The sequence below is a fragment of the Aquarana catesbeiana genome, linkage group LG03 (genome assembly GCF_042186555.1).
Source record: "Aquarana catesbeiana isolate 2022-GZ linkage group LG03, ASM4218655v1, whole genome shotgun sequence".
Lineage (NCBI taxonomy): Eukaryota > Metazoa > Chordata > Amphibia > Anura > Ranidae > Aquarana > Aquarana catesbeiana.
In genome coordinates, this window is record NC_133326.1 from 539970000 (window position 1) to 539986704 (window position 16705).

The window sequence follows — 16705 nt, forward strand, 5'->3', positions numbered from 1 at the left end:
CCACACAAACACCAAACATCAGCCAATTGCTGTTTTTGTTCCTGAAACCATTTTAGTTGGTACTTAATGTCTGTAGCAAGGGTTGTAGTTGCACAGTATTCAGGGGATAGGGTGCCAACATTTGTACCATTACTGTCATTGTTAGAAAAACAAGTAAAATTTCCTGGTAATGCTTGTACTGATGGGGGTAAACTTTGCATTTTAGTCTTAGGGTAGCTCTTTTTCTCATTTACACATTCTGACCCAGTTATATTTTATGAAAACATTCTTATTATACAAGTCAAGTCTATTTCCTCTTTAGGGAGAGGAACGGTGGCTAGTTGTGGAATATAATAAGGTTTACAATACAACATTTCATACGGTGTTAGTCCTTTAGCAGTAGGGGTAATTCTTATACTCAACAATGCCATTGGCAAACACTAAACCCATTTATTTTTCCCTGTTTTCCCTCCAACAATTTTCTTAGTTTACTCTTTAAGGTATCATTGTGTCTCTCCACTGTGCCCACAGATTGTGGGTGGTAGACACAGTGTTTTTTTTTTTTTAGGTCAATATTGTACCATTTACCAATTTGTTGTATTGTTCGGTTTACAAAATGGGAGCCGTTGTCACTGTAAATCACAGAGGGGATCCCATGAAGTGGAATCACCTCTTTAATAAGTACTTTGGCTACTGACTGCCCATTTGGGTGTGTCAGGAAAAGCTTCCACCCACTTTATAAACAACAATAATCATAAAATCCATGCATATCGTGTGAAAGGGATAAGAGGGTTGTGGGAAATTACCTCTTAAGGGTCTTAGGGCACCTTGAGCATGGTATCTGGTACAAAGCGGACATGTGAGGCAAAAATTTCTAGAGTTGTTCGTAAACCCATATGTTGTGAACACCTTGTTGATCACCTGCACCATCCCTCCTTTTGAGATATGGGCTTGCCCATGGCTCAATAACGCAGCATATCTAAACAGTGATGTAGGTAAGATGGGTTTACCTTCTGTACTTGTGTATATACCATTGACCAGCGTTGTCCCTTTAGATAACCACTTTTGTTTTTCACCTGCCGGTGATGTTTTCTGCATTTCTGATAACCATGTTTTATCAATAGCTTTCCGTACCTCATCATTTTCTTGGGGACCTGTATAGTATATGTGTGTTTTTTTGCGGTCCTGTAGCAGCTTCCCTTGCGGTCTTTGTCTGTTAGTGCATTTCCTAGAGTAATTGGATCTGTTCCCTTTCTGTGTGCTGTACATTTACAAATAGCCACTTGTATTGGTTTTTGTACATTTTCTAGAAGGGCCAGGATAAGATCTCTATGTGAGATTGGTTTACCCGTGGACGTAATCATACCCCTATTTTTCCATTGCTGGGCAATTATGTGTATAGTAGAAAAAGCGTATTGGCTGTCTGTATAAATATTTATTTTCTTCCCTTCCCCTAGACTACAGGCCCTGGATAGGGCAATAATTTCAGCTTGTTGTGTAGAGTAGGAACTGGGAAGGGGTCTGGCTTCAATGACCTGGTCATGTGTTACTATAGCATATGCCGTTTGATTTACCCCTTTATCGTCCTTTTTACAAGACCCATCAACACAAAAGGTAATGTCAGCATCTAGAAAGGGAACATCCGTGAGATCCTTCCTTACAATCTACAGTCTGATAAAAGGTTTTACTGTAATTGGGAAGGCTAAACATATAGGAACCCACAATGAGGTGCTTTACCTTCGTAAATGCATCCTCTGCTTGCACATTCCACTGAATGGAATCTTTTGCAACCATTAGTGAACCATAGATGAGATCAGAAAGAGGCTCCACCTCCGTAGCATAATTTGCTATCCATGCTCTACAGACATTTGCCATGCCAAGAAAGGACATCATTTCTTTTTTGGTATGTGATTTGGGGACTTGAAGGATGGCCTTTTTCGGATCTCATGCAAAAGTCTACCTTCTTGAGATAAAATGTAACCCAGGTATTTCACCTTTTCTTTCCACAGTTGTAATTTGTCTTTGCTGACCTTTTGACTTTGGTCTGCGAGGAAATGCATCAAAACCATGGTCATTTTACATACATTACAACCAGAATGTCATCCACATACAAGAGAATTTAACTCACACTGGGAGGTACAAACCGAGACAAATTATTGGATATTCTTTGTGAGAAGGTAGTTGGACTTTCACAATATCCCTGGGATAACCTAGTGTATGTGTACTTTTTTTTTTTTTTCCCGTGTACATAAATGCAACCCAGAACTGACTGTCTTTGTGTAAGGGAATGGAAAAGAAGGATTACTGTTATCAATAACATAAAATACCTTGTTCTCTGGGTAGAGCTCGTTCCGGAGGACATGCATGTCTGGGACCACCGGGGCCCTCGGTAATACGGCCCTATTGACTGCCTGAAAATCCTGCACGAGTCTCCACCCATCTTTCTCTCCCTTATGCTTCCTATACCTCTGAATCCCTCTGGATTTTAGTTTCTCATCTGTCAGTTGGACCCAGTTCGTGATAAACTCTCCTAGCTCATGCCATGATACCTTGGGATTCTGGGTGACCGAAACACAAGGTACAGTATCCTGCCTGTATATTTGCAGAATAGGCTGTGGTAGGAGACAAGTAGCCACGCTATTTCCTTCCTTATCACAGTCCAGGCATTTTAAGAGAACTTCAGTGTTAGTGAGACTCATTAACTGTTTCTCATAGGACTTATCGGGCCCAGAGGTCTTTCTGTAATACATGGTGCAATAGAGGTTTGTCTGGACCTTATACCTTTTCCTCACAGACTCTTCGTCAATTATTTCTGTCAGGGTTTTGGGTATATTTAATCCCTCAGTTTGCAAATTCCAGGCTGTACCAGTATCAGGGCTCATTATCCACGGGTGTGATTTGTTTTTCACACAGCCGATGGGCTCTGAGACCTCCCTCCACTGGTACGACAGAAATATCAAGAGCGTGCAACATGTCTCTACCCAACAAATTAACAGGACATTTAGTCAAAATGACAATTTTACACTGATCTTTTTTACCTGTCTGTGGATCTTCCACAGTAAGGCCTTCAGACATGACCTCCTGGTGCATCAACCCATTTTGCAGATTTTACATATACTACACCTTTTTCTTTACCTTTTTCATATCCAGCGGCTGTATTAGGGTCCTACAAGCCCCAGTATCACAGAGAAATGTTAGCCATCTACCCTTCACAACCAAGATTATTTCTGACTTGACTTTAGCATGCAAACAAGTTTCAACAGTGCACACATCCAAAATTTCAGATTATTTCTCATCATTTTCTTCTGTATCTCTCTCTCTGCAGACATACCAACATCTTCTAGTCATGCTTCTTCCTCTCTGTTTGACCTACATTCTTTTGCCAAGTGACCTCTTTTACCTCACAGGAAACACTCCTCTCTCTTCTTTTTCCCCTCATAGTCCTGAATGCGGGGCCTTGTTCAGGTGTTTCCCATCCTTCTGTTCTCCTTCTCAATGACATACACATCATTACCTTCACCTACATAAGCACTTTCCCTTTCTTTAATCTCTTTTTTGATTGGAAGTGCCGCTCAGCATGCCTCGCATACTCAATCAGCTCCTGAAGTCTGCAGATCCTATGGTTGATCATGTGTTTGGTAACAAACTTGATATAGGGGCAAGCAGCCCCTTCAAGATTGCATCCTTTAGCTGTTGCTCATATGGGCTATCGTTTACTTGATTTACTGGGACTTCTATTCCTGAGTGATTATTGAAAATCTCCCTCATCCTAACAATGAAATTGTCCACTGTTTCCTCTTCTCCTTGCACACACTGATTTATAATGGACCAGTCGGCTCGACATATCCATCTATTCTCTATCCTTGCTATAGGAGCATTTCTCCTGTTTTCTAGTGCTGCATCATCATGAGGCAACACAACTCCCTGGTTGTTTAATCCACTCCAATCTCCCACTACATGATGCCAGTCGGGACCCAGGATCTGTCTGATGACCTGCTCTATTTCCCTCCCATTAAGATGATAGTTAGCAATCATTCCCATGATACCATCCCTGATTTGAGCTATGTTGACCTTGGGATGTGGTACCCCTTCAGTAGTTTTTTTTAACATCCTCAGGGGTCCAGGGGCGATATACCATCATAGTGTTGGGGACTACTATACTTCCTACATTTTGTCGTACCCTAGGGTTGGGAACTTCAATTAGTGGAAATTCTTCCTCTCCACATTCTGTTTGTTCCCCAACTGAGGTAGATATCAATTGGTTCACCAGGTCCCCGAAAAATTTTGTAACAGTTGCTGTAAAGGGGGTCCCTTGTGGACTCCTCTGGACAGCAAGAGTCATCTTGAGAGGGGTTTAGCTGCAGCCATAGGAGAATTGGTTGCATCTGCGGGTGACCCAGGTGACCACGGGGGAACAACAAACAGTGGAGAGTCAGGTTGCATTTGGTTTGTTACATTATGTTCAGTCAATACTTGCTGAACTAAACTTCAGAGGACGGTCATATTATTGTCCTCCTCTTTGTTCAAAAACATAGACTTTTTATGGTTTTCTGAATTTAACCTATGGTTAGCCTCCTCAAGCCATTTCTTTGCCTGGGGAAGGCCTAATTTCTTCTGTTTTCTTATTTTCGTGCCGGCATCATTTTTAAGCTTTCTACACAGTATTACACAATAATCCTTATTTAAAAATGCATCAAAATCATACTTTGTTTTCAAACATTTTAGGAAATGTCACATTCTCTTTGTCTAGACTACACATATACTTAGCATCTTCATTCATACTAACAGATTTTCCATGGATCATACCTATTTTATCGTGCACACGGAGCTCTTTTTTTGTTAATGTCTTCTCACAATGACACAACACACGCACACAGTATCTTATCACTTGCAATCACTCACAGACTTTCTAGTCATGATATATCACTTCTAGATTACTGATCTTGTGTATTGCTAAAACACTGGTGTCTTAAAGAATTACAGAATTACAAGGAGACTGAGTTCTCCTGACTGTTCTTTCATCGTTACTTCACTAACTTGTAGAGAGCATTTACAGAATTACAAGGAGACTGAATTCTCCCGACTGTTCTTTGATCCTATCAAAACATTTAATATTTCAGTCCTTGATCCAAGGGTATTTATGTGCCTGCTCAGGATTAATACAACATATGAGGCTGGCATGAACACTGCGGTCCGCCAAATGTCCTCTGTTTGTTACCTGGAAATCTATCAGGCCACACCCTTGTATCAGCGGAGGGGGGGGGGGGTTCTTTATCTAGAAGTATTTTTGATCCAAGGGTATTTATATGCCAGGAAAGCTATCAGGCCACATCCTTGTATCAACGGGGGGTTCTTTAGGTTTTGATCTAGGAGTATTTATGTGTCCCCAAGGGATTTTCTGCAGTTTACAAGGCTGTCAAACCGACAAATTTCCTTTATCTGCACCCGGATATTAGTATGGGACCATACCCCTATATCAAATGACAATTAACCAGAAGAAACAAACAAGAACACACAAGAGAGAACACCCGCAGTGCTCGACTGCCGCCAGGTCGCCCTGAGCGCGTCCTCCCAAAACGCGGGCTAGTCACTAGGTCTGCCCATCCAGGATGGCCACAGACGGATCTATACGGGGAATACGTGACCACTTATTTCCCCTCAACAAGAGTAAAGCAGATAGGACAGAAACAGATAAACATTCGATCAATCTCTATATTGTATGTATGTATGTATGTATGTATGTATGTATGTATTCAAATTCCTTATTCATCAAATTCCTAATCAAGTCTAACACAAAAGGTTAATAATAAAATAAAAATAAAAATCTTACCTTGTCCCGAGAGCGGTCTCTTGTGCTGATCCGGTAAGTCGCTGCCCGGGAGGCACTAGTTCAGCGGACCGGCCTCTTTTTTAACGTCTAATTTAAGACGGAGGACTTACAGTTTTTGCCGTACGGTCATCGGTCACTGAGTTGGCCAGTGCGTCTCGGGGAAATTGGACTTCCGGCTCTTTGTAGGACCAAATTGTTAGGGAAATAATTCACCGTCTCAGACCGTCCTCAGGCATCAAGGTAATATTTATTGCATATGCAAGAGAAATGAATTGCATTACATGTTCATGCTGTCCGTCATTTCTGAAGAGAATACTGTGGTACATGTCTTTTTTATAAGCCCTGGACACCCCCCTTTCCTGTCCAAAAATGCCCAGTCTCATGTATTTTCAACTTTATTCTGGACACAACAGGAAAGGTGGAAGTGTCTGTTACAGACTTTATCTTCATCTAACAATGGTTACAGGATACTGACTTGAAAACTCCCCAAGCCAACACAAAAATACAGGATATATTCAAAAAACTGCACATCTAAGCTAAAATAGTGTTGACTCCATTTTATTACTAGTCTTTAGCTTAATCATAGATTCATAGCTAATTTCTAGGCCATGATAAACAAAATGGCGTCTTTCATAACTGACATTTAAAGTATAATTTCTCTAACAAGTTTCTGTTGTGATTATGATTTAAAAAGAGTAAGCACCGTTGACTGATAATAAATGGCTTCAGCCAAACACTAACCACGAGTGAAAGAAAAGTTTTTGTGTTATCATTCATATTCTCTGAAAAATGGCCAAGAAATCATAAATTCTGCCAGGGAATGTAAACTTATGAGCACAACTGTATATATTGACCTTTAACCTAACATGGACGGGGAAGTCATCTCATCTCTATGAAGTGTCTGCAGACATGACCTGGCAAGGCTTGTATGGGGATAAGTAATTGACAAGTCCAACACCTATACCTGGGTTATCGAACCACTGCAGAGGACTGCACCCCAGTAACCCTTTACTGCTACAAACCTGGGAATCTAATTATGGTAGCATAATGCTCAGATAGGTTGCCATATTTTCTGGGAAAATTACTGGCCTTATGATTTCTTCACAATTAATAACCTTGGCAGCAAGTGTAATTTTTACCAGCCATGTTGTAACCCTAGATGAAGCCTCTTAGTGTTACTTTATTGCTCTGTAACCTCACCTTAGCAGCTGCATCAGAGAACAATGAGAGGTTTGTATGACTCCCTGTTACATCACCATTCGCCATTAACCACAAAACACCCTGAAGGTGCCTTTAAAATTGAATGGCACAGACTTGACAAAATCTGGCTTAAAATAACTTTATTACACATGTGACACAATACAGACATTCAGTTTAAATGGCGGAGCAATAAAATGCTTTATATAATAATCACTCACATGGATATAATGCAGTAAAGTCTAGTCAGTGCAGGGACTAGAGACTACCTTGCCTTCTTCAGATCTCCTGGTGGCATGGATGTTAGGTTGTAGGTGGTCCCCATTACAGCCCTCAGAGGTACCCAGCTAACTGAACTGGCCGATCAGATAAGATGCTCAATTAACCACTTGAGCTCTGGTAGATTTTACCCCCTTTGGCCAGGCCATTTTTTGCTATTCCGCACTGCGCTACTTTAACTGGCAATTGCGCGGTCAGGCAACGCTGTACCCAAATTAAATTTATATCTTTTTTTTCACAGAAATAGAGCTTTCCTTTGGTGGTTTTTGACTACCATTGGTTTTTTACTTTTTATTATATAAACAAAAAAAAAGACTGAAAATTTTGGAGAAAAAAAAAAAAACAACAATTTTTTACATTCTGCTAAAAAACACATCCAATAAAATTTTTAAAGAAATCTAATTTCTTCATAAATTTAGACCAAAATGTATTCTGCTACATGTCTTTGGTAAAAAAAAAAAAAAATCCCACTAAGTGTTTATTAATTGGTTTGCCTGAAAGTTATAGCATCTACAAACGATAGTATATACAATATACTGGAATTATTATTAATTTTTTATACTAGCAATGGTGGCCATCAATGATATATAGTGTGCAGTGGGAAATCTGACACTAACTGACACTGGGTGGGAACTAACTAAATGACAATGACATCTCCAGTGACACTAATACAGTGATCAGCATTGTTACTGTACTAATGACACTGGCTGGGAAGGGGTTAACATTTATGGGCAATTAAAGAGTTAACTGTGTACCTAACAATGTTTACTGTGTAGTGTTTTCTCTAAGCAGTGTACCAGTTTTACTCCCTGCTTTGCAGGGAGAAAACAAACAGCACATTGCCGCTGTCTGTAACACAGGGCTCTCTTCTGTCATTTGCTCAGCCGATCAGCGGGTCCTGGTTATAAATCATTGGCAGGGACCTGCTGATCGGCATGTGCTGGAGTGAATGACAGCACAGGCTAGGCGGTGGGTGGGCCACTCTGCCACAGTATATCTTTGGTAGACGGTCGCCAAGTGGTTAAAGTGGCATTAAACCCAAAAGCAAACATTTTTTATACTGCAGCTTACTTAGCTTAAGTCTTAGATGTAATGGCTGCATTTGTTTTCTTTTTTAAGCTTTCTTTCTTTTATTTTCACCTGGTGATCTGACCAGTAGGTCTTTTTTTTTTTCAACAGATCAAGCTGCCCTGCAGTTGTAGCAGTTGGAGGGTTGAGACAAAACCATTTACCACTGACAGGGGGTTGCTTACAATGATCAGATTTTATTTATGTAAAACCTTTTTTCCAAAGGGAGCAAAACTGTTGCTTTAACTGCTTATAAAGTGTTAGCTGGAGTTCAGCTTCAATTTGTTAGATGTACTAGCAGATTTAAATACACTAACACCCCCCACCCTCCCCTGACTGACAATGCTGTCTTCTGTCGTCTATTGCTTCTTCATCCAGAGTATAGGCACCCTAGGACATAAAGTGCATTACTGGCCTGGGTCACCAGGTGTAAACAGAGAGAAAAAGTCCTTTTGTTAAAGTTTTATAAGTCTATAGTTACACCAGGAAAGGGTATGAGGTTTCTGTTATAACATTTTGCAAATAAATAATCTTTCTTCATAAATTTAGGCCAAAATGTATACTGTTGCATGTTTAGCTTGTAGGAAAGTTAGAGATGCCACAATCTATGGTATACAGTTAGGTCCATATATATTTGGACAAAGGCACAATTTTAGATTTTTTTTTCAGGTATTTATCAAAACATATTCAAGATATAGTTATATAATGGATATGGGCTGAAAGTGCACACTCTCAGGTTTAATTTGAGGGTATGTAAATCCAAATCGGATGAAGCGTTTAGGAACTACAGCTCTTAAGAATAGCCATCCCCTCTTTTTCAAGGAGCCAAAAGTAATTGGACATTTGAATCAAAAGTGGTTTCATGGCCACTCCTTTGTTATTTCTTCATCAATTAAGCAGGTAAAAGGTCTGCAGTTGATTCTAAGCCCCGGTTCACACAGAGGCGGCATGACTTGCAGGTCGCCTCACCGAGGCGACCTGCACACGACTTCCACGGCGACTTGCAAAACGACTTCTGTATAGAAGTCTATGCAAGTCGCCTCAAGTCGCCCCCAAAGTAGTACAGGAACCTTTTTCTAAGTCGCTCCTATTAGAACGGTTCCATTGTACAGAACGGGAGGCGACTTGTCAGGCGGCTAGGTCGCCTGACAAGTCGCCCCTGTGTGAACCGGCACTAAGTGTGGCATTTGCATTTGGAATCTATTGCTGCGAACCTACATAATGCGTTTAAAGGAGCTGTCCATGCAAGCGAAAAATGCCAATGTAAGGTTTGAAAAACTAAATCCATCAGAGAGAAGGCAGCAACATTAGGGGTAGCCAAATCAACAGTTTGGTACATTCTGAAGAAAGAAGAACGCACTGGTGAGCTCAGCAACATAAAAAGGCCTGGACGTCCACGGAAGACAACAGTGGTGGATGATCGCAGGATCCTCTCTATGGTAAAGAAAAACCCATTCACAATATCCAGACAAGTGAAGGACACTATCCAGGAGATGGGCGTATCATTGTCAAGTCTACAATCAAGAGAAGACTTCAGGAGAGCAAATACAGAGGGTTCACCACAAGGTGCAAACCATTCATAAGCCTGTAGAATAGAAAAGCCAGATTAGACTTTGCCAAAAAACATCCAAAAAAGCCAGACCAGTTCTGGAAAAGCATTCTTTGGATGGATGAAACTAAGAATTATCTGTACCAGAATGACTGGAAGAAACAAAAGTGTGGAGAAGGCTTGGAACGGCTCATGATCCAAAGCACACAACGTCATCTGTAAAACATGGTGGAGGCAGTGTGGTGGCATGGGCATGCATGGCTTCCAGTGGCACTGGGTCATTGGTGTTTATTGATGATGTGACGGAAGACAGAAGCAGCCGGATGAATTCTGCAGTGTTTAGAGATATAATGTCAGCCAAATGCAGCAAAGTTGATTTGACGGCACTTCACAGTACAGATGGACAATGATCCAAAACACACTGCAAAAGCAATCCAGTAGCTTTTGAAGGAAAAGAAGTGGACTATTCTGTAATGGCTGAGTCAATCACCTGATCTCAACCCAATTGAGCTTGCATTTCACTTGCTGAAGGCAAAACTAAAGGCAGAAAAGACCCACAAACAAAAAACAACTGAAGACAGCTGCAGTTAGAGCCCGTCAAAGCATCAAAAAGGAGGAAACCCAGTCTTTGGTAATGTCCATGGGTTCCAGACTTCAGGCAGTCATTGTCAGTAAAGGATTCTCAACAAAATATAAAAAATTAACATTTTATTTATGATTATAATAATTTGTCCAATTACATTTGAGCCCCTGAAAATGGGGGGACTGTGTATAAAAATGGTTGCAGTTCCTAAAATTTGTACTTGATATTTTTGTTCAATTTTACTTCCAGGTTTTCGGGTGATTGGACACAGCAGGAGCAAATCAGCAGGTCCGGCGGACCTGAGGTCTGCCGAGACCCACCGATTGTTCCCGACAGAGGCAGAACAGCGGTCTGCCTATGTGAACAAGGCAGATCGCTGTTCTGTGACAAGGGAAGAGAGATATTCTGTGTTTCTGCTAAGCAGGAACATGGATCTCTGTCTTCCCACAGTACTAGCACCCCCCACACAGTTAGAAAGCAGGGACACATTTAACCCTTTATAATAAGGAGAAAAAAATAGCGTTTGAAAGGTCGCTGCGCAAATACAGTGTGACATAAAATATTGCGACAACCACCATTTTATTCTCTAGGGTCTCTGCTACAAGAAAAAAAAATATAGAACATTTGGGGGTTCTAAATAATTTTCTAGCATAAAATACTGATTTTAACTTTGTAAACAACAAGTGTCAAAAAATTAAAGCTGAAAGTCTGCACTTCAAATTCATTTGGATTGTTTCATTTAAATTGTATTCTGGTGGCATACAGAGCCAAAAGTATGAAAATTGTGCCTGTGTCTAAATATATATGGACCTATCTGTATATATCTGACAATTGATCAATCCTGACGTACCGACGGCCTATCATTTCTTGAGGCATGAAAATGCCAGGACAGTACAAATACCCCCCAAGTTACCCCTTTTTGGAAAGTAGACAGTCCAAGGTATTTATATAGCAAGAGGCATGCCGAGTTTTTTCATAATTTTTTGGAAAATGAAATTTAAAATGTTTTTTCACAATTTAAAAAAAATGCTTTACATACTGTCACCAGTGCAGAACAGCGTGATCATATAACTGGTGTGGCAGGGACAATGACTGGTGACAGTATGTTAAAAAAAAAAAAAGAAAATATATATATATGTGTGTATTTATTTTTTTATACATTTTTTTTCAATTTGTTTTTACATACAGTGACACACTATGATTGCTTATAACGGTGAATTTTACAGTTATAAGCAACCATTCTTTTCTGCATGAAAACTATTTAATGTTTACTATTGTGATTAGCTGTTATTGGCCACAGCTAATCACATGGTACAGATGAGCTGTGGTTGGCCCTGTCTGTACCATGTTGTAACTCTTACCAATCACAGCACTCATCACAATAGTGCACAATGAATGGCATAAATCAAAGCCATTCATTGTGTACAATTGTCATGTGATCTGCTGTGATTGGTCACAGCGATCACATGGTACTGGCAGCGGACCGGTACAGTGATCTGTCATCGCCTGTGTCTGGTGGACACAGGGGGTGACAGATCACGTTGGAGCATGGCCCGTGGGGCGTGTATGCGAGTTGCGATTCTGGGAAAATGCCATGACGACCTCCCAGGATAACAAGGCTCCTGCTTGGCCGTCATATTACAATAGGCTGGGTGGGAAGGGGTCAATAGAAAACTCTGCAGGACACTGAATGCAATCCTGGTTGAGTATTTTACTAATACTCCCTTCTAAAGCCACTCTTCTTAAAGCCCCATACACACTATTAGATTTTCTGCAGATTTTTGTCTTCAGATTTACCAAAACCATATAATATGAGGTCAAACCTTAGGAGTTTCAATTTGTATGCAATCAGGCAGGCCCTTGCACTACATGGTTTTGGTAAATCTGAAGACAAAAATCTGCAGAAAATCTAATAGTGTGTATGGGGCTTAAGAGAGATATTGTATTTGTCACATCACATCACTCGAATTCTCCCTGAACGTGGATTTACAATGCAAAAACCCCGGTCCCACATACCTAACACAGCATGAAGAGGCTCAGTGAAGGTAGCAGTGAAAGTGTAGAGGTGTAGGATCGGGTGACTCAGACTATAAAAGGAGATCTGCCCAGCCTCATAATCCAAATATATCCGGACTCTTTTACTAGAGATATTGTCTGGTAAACGGATTTTAATACTGTCATGTATCACTGAATATTGATCATTATCCCTCTCCAAACCCCAAGACTTCTTATTGTATCCAATCTTTGACTTCTGTTCTCTCCTGTCTATACTGGGGTAACACATTCCAACTCTCCAGCCATATGATCTACCAACATCCACCTCCCAGTAATGTCGCCCTGTGGAGAAACACCTGCTACTCATCACCTGAGCATGATCCCTGAATCTTGCTGGTGTTTCTGGGATATTCTGCTTTGGTGACCCAGATGCAGTTTTTCTGTCATCTGATATTTGTAGCCTGTTATGAGCTGTGTCTGCATCCAGGAAGATTTCTGCAGGTTCCTTTACATAGGTCCCTTGATTTACCGCTGTGATTATATCAGATAATGTGTGTAATGTGTGTGAGATCTCAGCCACATGCTCATCCTTTCCATCATGGAGGAGTTCATCATGTCTCCCTCTGTCCTCATAATCTCCATCCTCAGTATCACACAAGTCACCTGTGTCTGATTCCTGTAGGACAGTTAATGGATCTGTCATGTTACACAGCTCCTCGATGTGACACATCTTCTTGGACAGCTCATCCTTTGTTATTTCCAGCTGTTGGATCAAATCATTAACAGAGCATGAGACCCGCTCTGCCTTCTTAGATATCAGAGTCAGGACTCTCTTCTCCAGGTCTTCCAGCTGTCTCCTGAGTTCTCTAAATAGGGCAGTGAACTTCTCAGTGTCCACGGCTGCTTTTTTTTCTACGTCTCTCTGGCATTTCAGCAGACTTTTAATTATTTTCTCTGTCTCGCCTCTTTTTGTCAGCAGCTTTGGTATAGCATCTCTTAGCTTATTCTTTTCAACGTTAGAGGCCTCATCCAGTGACACCTTACTGTGTCCTTTGTGTTCTCCAATTAGACAGCAGGACACACAGACACAGGAAAAGTCCTTGGTGCAGTAATATTTAAAAACTTCTTTGTGAATAGGGCATTTCCTGTTCTCTAGGGAAGTGGTGGGGTCAGATAAGATGTGTTCTGGTGACTTGCTGTGGACTCTCAGGTGGTTATTACACAGAGAAGCTTCACAATGCAGACAGGATTTCACAGCAGGTACTGGAGCGTGAATACAGTAAGTACAGAAGACCTCGGCAGACTCCCCAGCATCTGGCTGAGCAGAAAGGAAATTCTCCACTATGTTTCGCAGTTTCATGTTTCTCTGCAGTGCAGGCCGATCCTGGAACGTCCCTCTGCATTCAGGACAGGAATAATCTCCAGTCCCCTTCTGGGTGTTCAGCACACAATCAATACAGACCTGGCAGAAGTTATGTCCACATCTCAGCATTACAGGGTCTGTATAAATGTTCAGACAAATAGAACATTCCAGCTCTGCTCTTAGATCAGCAGACGCCATTGCTGACAGCAGAAAAGGAAAGTGAAACTTCCCAGCAAGGTAGAAAGAATGTAACTGGGTGTGTCCTATTTCCTTTACAGAGTGACTCGTAATGCATTAGGATTCATGCAGAGGGACACAGATAGCAGAATACAGGCTATCGCACAGAAAAACGCACTACAATTATTGGTGTTTAATGTTCAGAGTTATTGTGCTGCATTGGGATAGGGTGACCAGATGTATAGCGAATACAAAAAGTATACATAGTACATAGGCATAGTTGCCAACATTGTAAAAAAAAAATGTGGGACACTTTTGTGGCTGTAGACGGAGCCGTACAATAATTAGGGGGCGGGGCATTCGTTTGTAGGCGTGGTTTAGGAAAAGTATACAAGTGCGGCTCGCGAAGCAGTGCGGCGCCACAAGTGTGGCGAAAAATGGGCGTGGTTTACACGACAGTTGGCGTGGCTTAAATGGGCGTGGCTCAAGAGGGTGTGGTTAGAGTCTGAGATGAATGAGGGATGGAGAGGCAAAGGGGGAAAGGGAAATGACGGGACAGCAGCCCCAGATCCTACACAATAAAAATATGTGTATTCTAGAAAGTTTAACAATCAGCAGATAAAGATACTCCAAGCACCTGGTGTTAGCACTTCAATCATCCCGGCACCATGGTTGTTATGGTGTCAGGATGATTGAAGTGCATTATTTCTATTATTACATTGTAATATAAAATGAAATCATTCAACTCACCATAATGCAGAATAAGTGGGATCCCTGAGCGTGTCACTAGCCACATCACCTGCCACCAGCCGTCCGTCCTTGCGTCAGATGTCCCAGCAGAGTCCGTCCTTGCATCAGGTGTCCCAGCAGAGTCCGTCCTTGCATCAGGTGTCTCAGCAGAGTCTGTCCTTGCATCAGGTGTCCCAGCAGAGTCCGTCCTTGCATCAGGTGCCCCCAGCAGAGTCCGTCCTTGCATCAGGTGCCCCCAGCGGAGCCCCCCCTCACACCAGGAGTCCCTGGCGGAGCCCCCCTCACACCAGGAGTCCCCGGCAGAGCCCCCCTCACATCAGGTGTCCCCAACGGAGCTCCCCCTCACATCAGGTGTCCCCGGCAGAGCCCCCCCCTCACATCAGGAGTCCCCAGCAGAGCCCCCCCTCACATCAGGTGTCCCCGGCAGAGCCCCCCTCACATCAGGTGTCCCCAGAGGAGCCCCCCTCACATTAGGTGTCCCCAGTGGAGCCCCCCTCACATCAGGTGTCCCCGGCGGAGCCCCCCCTCACATCAGGTGTCCCCAGTGGAGCCCCCCTTACATCAGGTGTCCCCAGTGGAGCCCCCCTTACATCAGATTCCCACAGCGGTGCGCCCCCCTACCTCAGAGGTGTCCTAGTGTGTCCGCCAGCCGCATGGCTAGAACCCCCGCCCCTTTCCATAACAGACTGGCAGCGGGACGGGGGTAGGCGGGGCGAGGCGGAGGGTGGGCGGCGATGCAGGAGCTCCGTCTAGCCCCCCAGCCATCTTCCTGAACTTCTTTAAGATGGCGGCCGGCGGAGACAATGTCTCCGCCGGCCACGGACCTCTAGCGGCGGCATAAATCGAGAACCGGATTTCTCGGGACATTTCCCGGGACACCACAAATTCGGGAATGGAGTCTAAGTCCCGGGAATGTCCCGGGAAATCCGGGACAGTTGGCAACTATGCATAGGGCGCTCCTAGAAGTCACTTAGTTCATTGGAACCTTCATCTGTATCTGTAGACCATCAACAGGGTAGAGGAAGAAATTAGGAAATTGATTGGATGGATGGATGAGAGAGTAATCGATGGATGGATGGCTGAGAAAGAAAAGGGACCGAGACTGGAAACTCCCGCAGAACATCTGGGTAGGTTCACCTCAATGCAGAAGAAACAAACAGCAAGGAGTGGAGGTCAGCATCAAATAAAAAAAATCACTTTATTAAAATAAGCAGCACACGTACATTGAGGTTAGCATGAAACAGCATGGATAGGGAACACCTGAGACCAAGCAGCTGTGATCAGCGTGAGGTTATAGGCATCACTGAGCAAACAGAAACCAAGGATGACAAGGCACCAGCCATCTCAAGGTATAGCACAATAGCAGCGGCGTTCTCAGTCACACACGAAGATGACAGCTGTCACAATGCCTGGTGAATGTCGGGACAGGAGGTATGCATGACGCATTTCCAGGGACTTCACCCTCTTTTTCAAATGCATGGACAGTAAAGGGAAATGATGAGCTTAAAAAGCCAAAAGGGCAGGAAGGGGAGGAGGCTGTCATCCTTATGTGTGGCTGAGAACGACGCTGCTACTATCCATACCTTGAGCTGGCAGGCACCCTGTCATCCTTGGTTTCTGTTTTCTCAGTGATGCCTACAGCCTCACACTGATCACAGCTGCTTGGTCTCAGGTGTTCCCTATTCATGCTGTTTCATGCTAACTTCAATGTAAAGCTGGCCATACATTATACATATAGCAAGGTCTTTGGCCTTGTCCAGTCTAATGAGAACTTTCCAAGCCAAAGATAGCTGACATCCTTCTGTATGTGGTGGGTTGTGAGGCATAGTAGGTGCAAGGTGGACAAAGTTATTGGGCACCAGACACTTCTTGGATGTAAAAGAGGTTTTTATTTCTTGTAACAGTCCTTTTTGTATTTTGGGGGGAAAGAGGGTC

At 42.7% G+C, this 16705-nt stretch overlaps 1 protein-coding gene across 1 annotated transcript; it reads right to left on the bottom strand.

The window, feature by feature from the left end:
* Positions 1 to 6037: 6037 nt before the first annotated feature.
* Positions 6038 to 14078, bottom strand: LOC141132702 (E3 ubiquitin/ISG15 ligase TRIM25-like). The gene has a single exon (XM_073621436.1). It carries the CDS (start codon positions 14039 to 14041, stop codon positions 12440 to 12442), a length of 1602 nt encoding a protein of 533 aa, XP_073477537.1. The 5' UTR covers positions 14042 to 14078; the 3' UTR covers positions 6038 to 12439.
* Positions 14079 to 16705: the final 2627 nt, after the last annotated feature.

Bases quoted from the DNA above. Each gene is read 5' to 3' on its own strand.
- LOC141132702 (XM_073621436.1), bottom strand. From the start codon at position 14,041: ATGGCGTCTGCTGATCTAAGAGCAGAGCTGGAATGTTCTATTTGTCTG.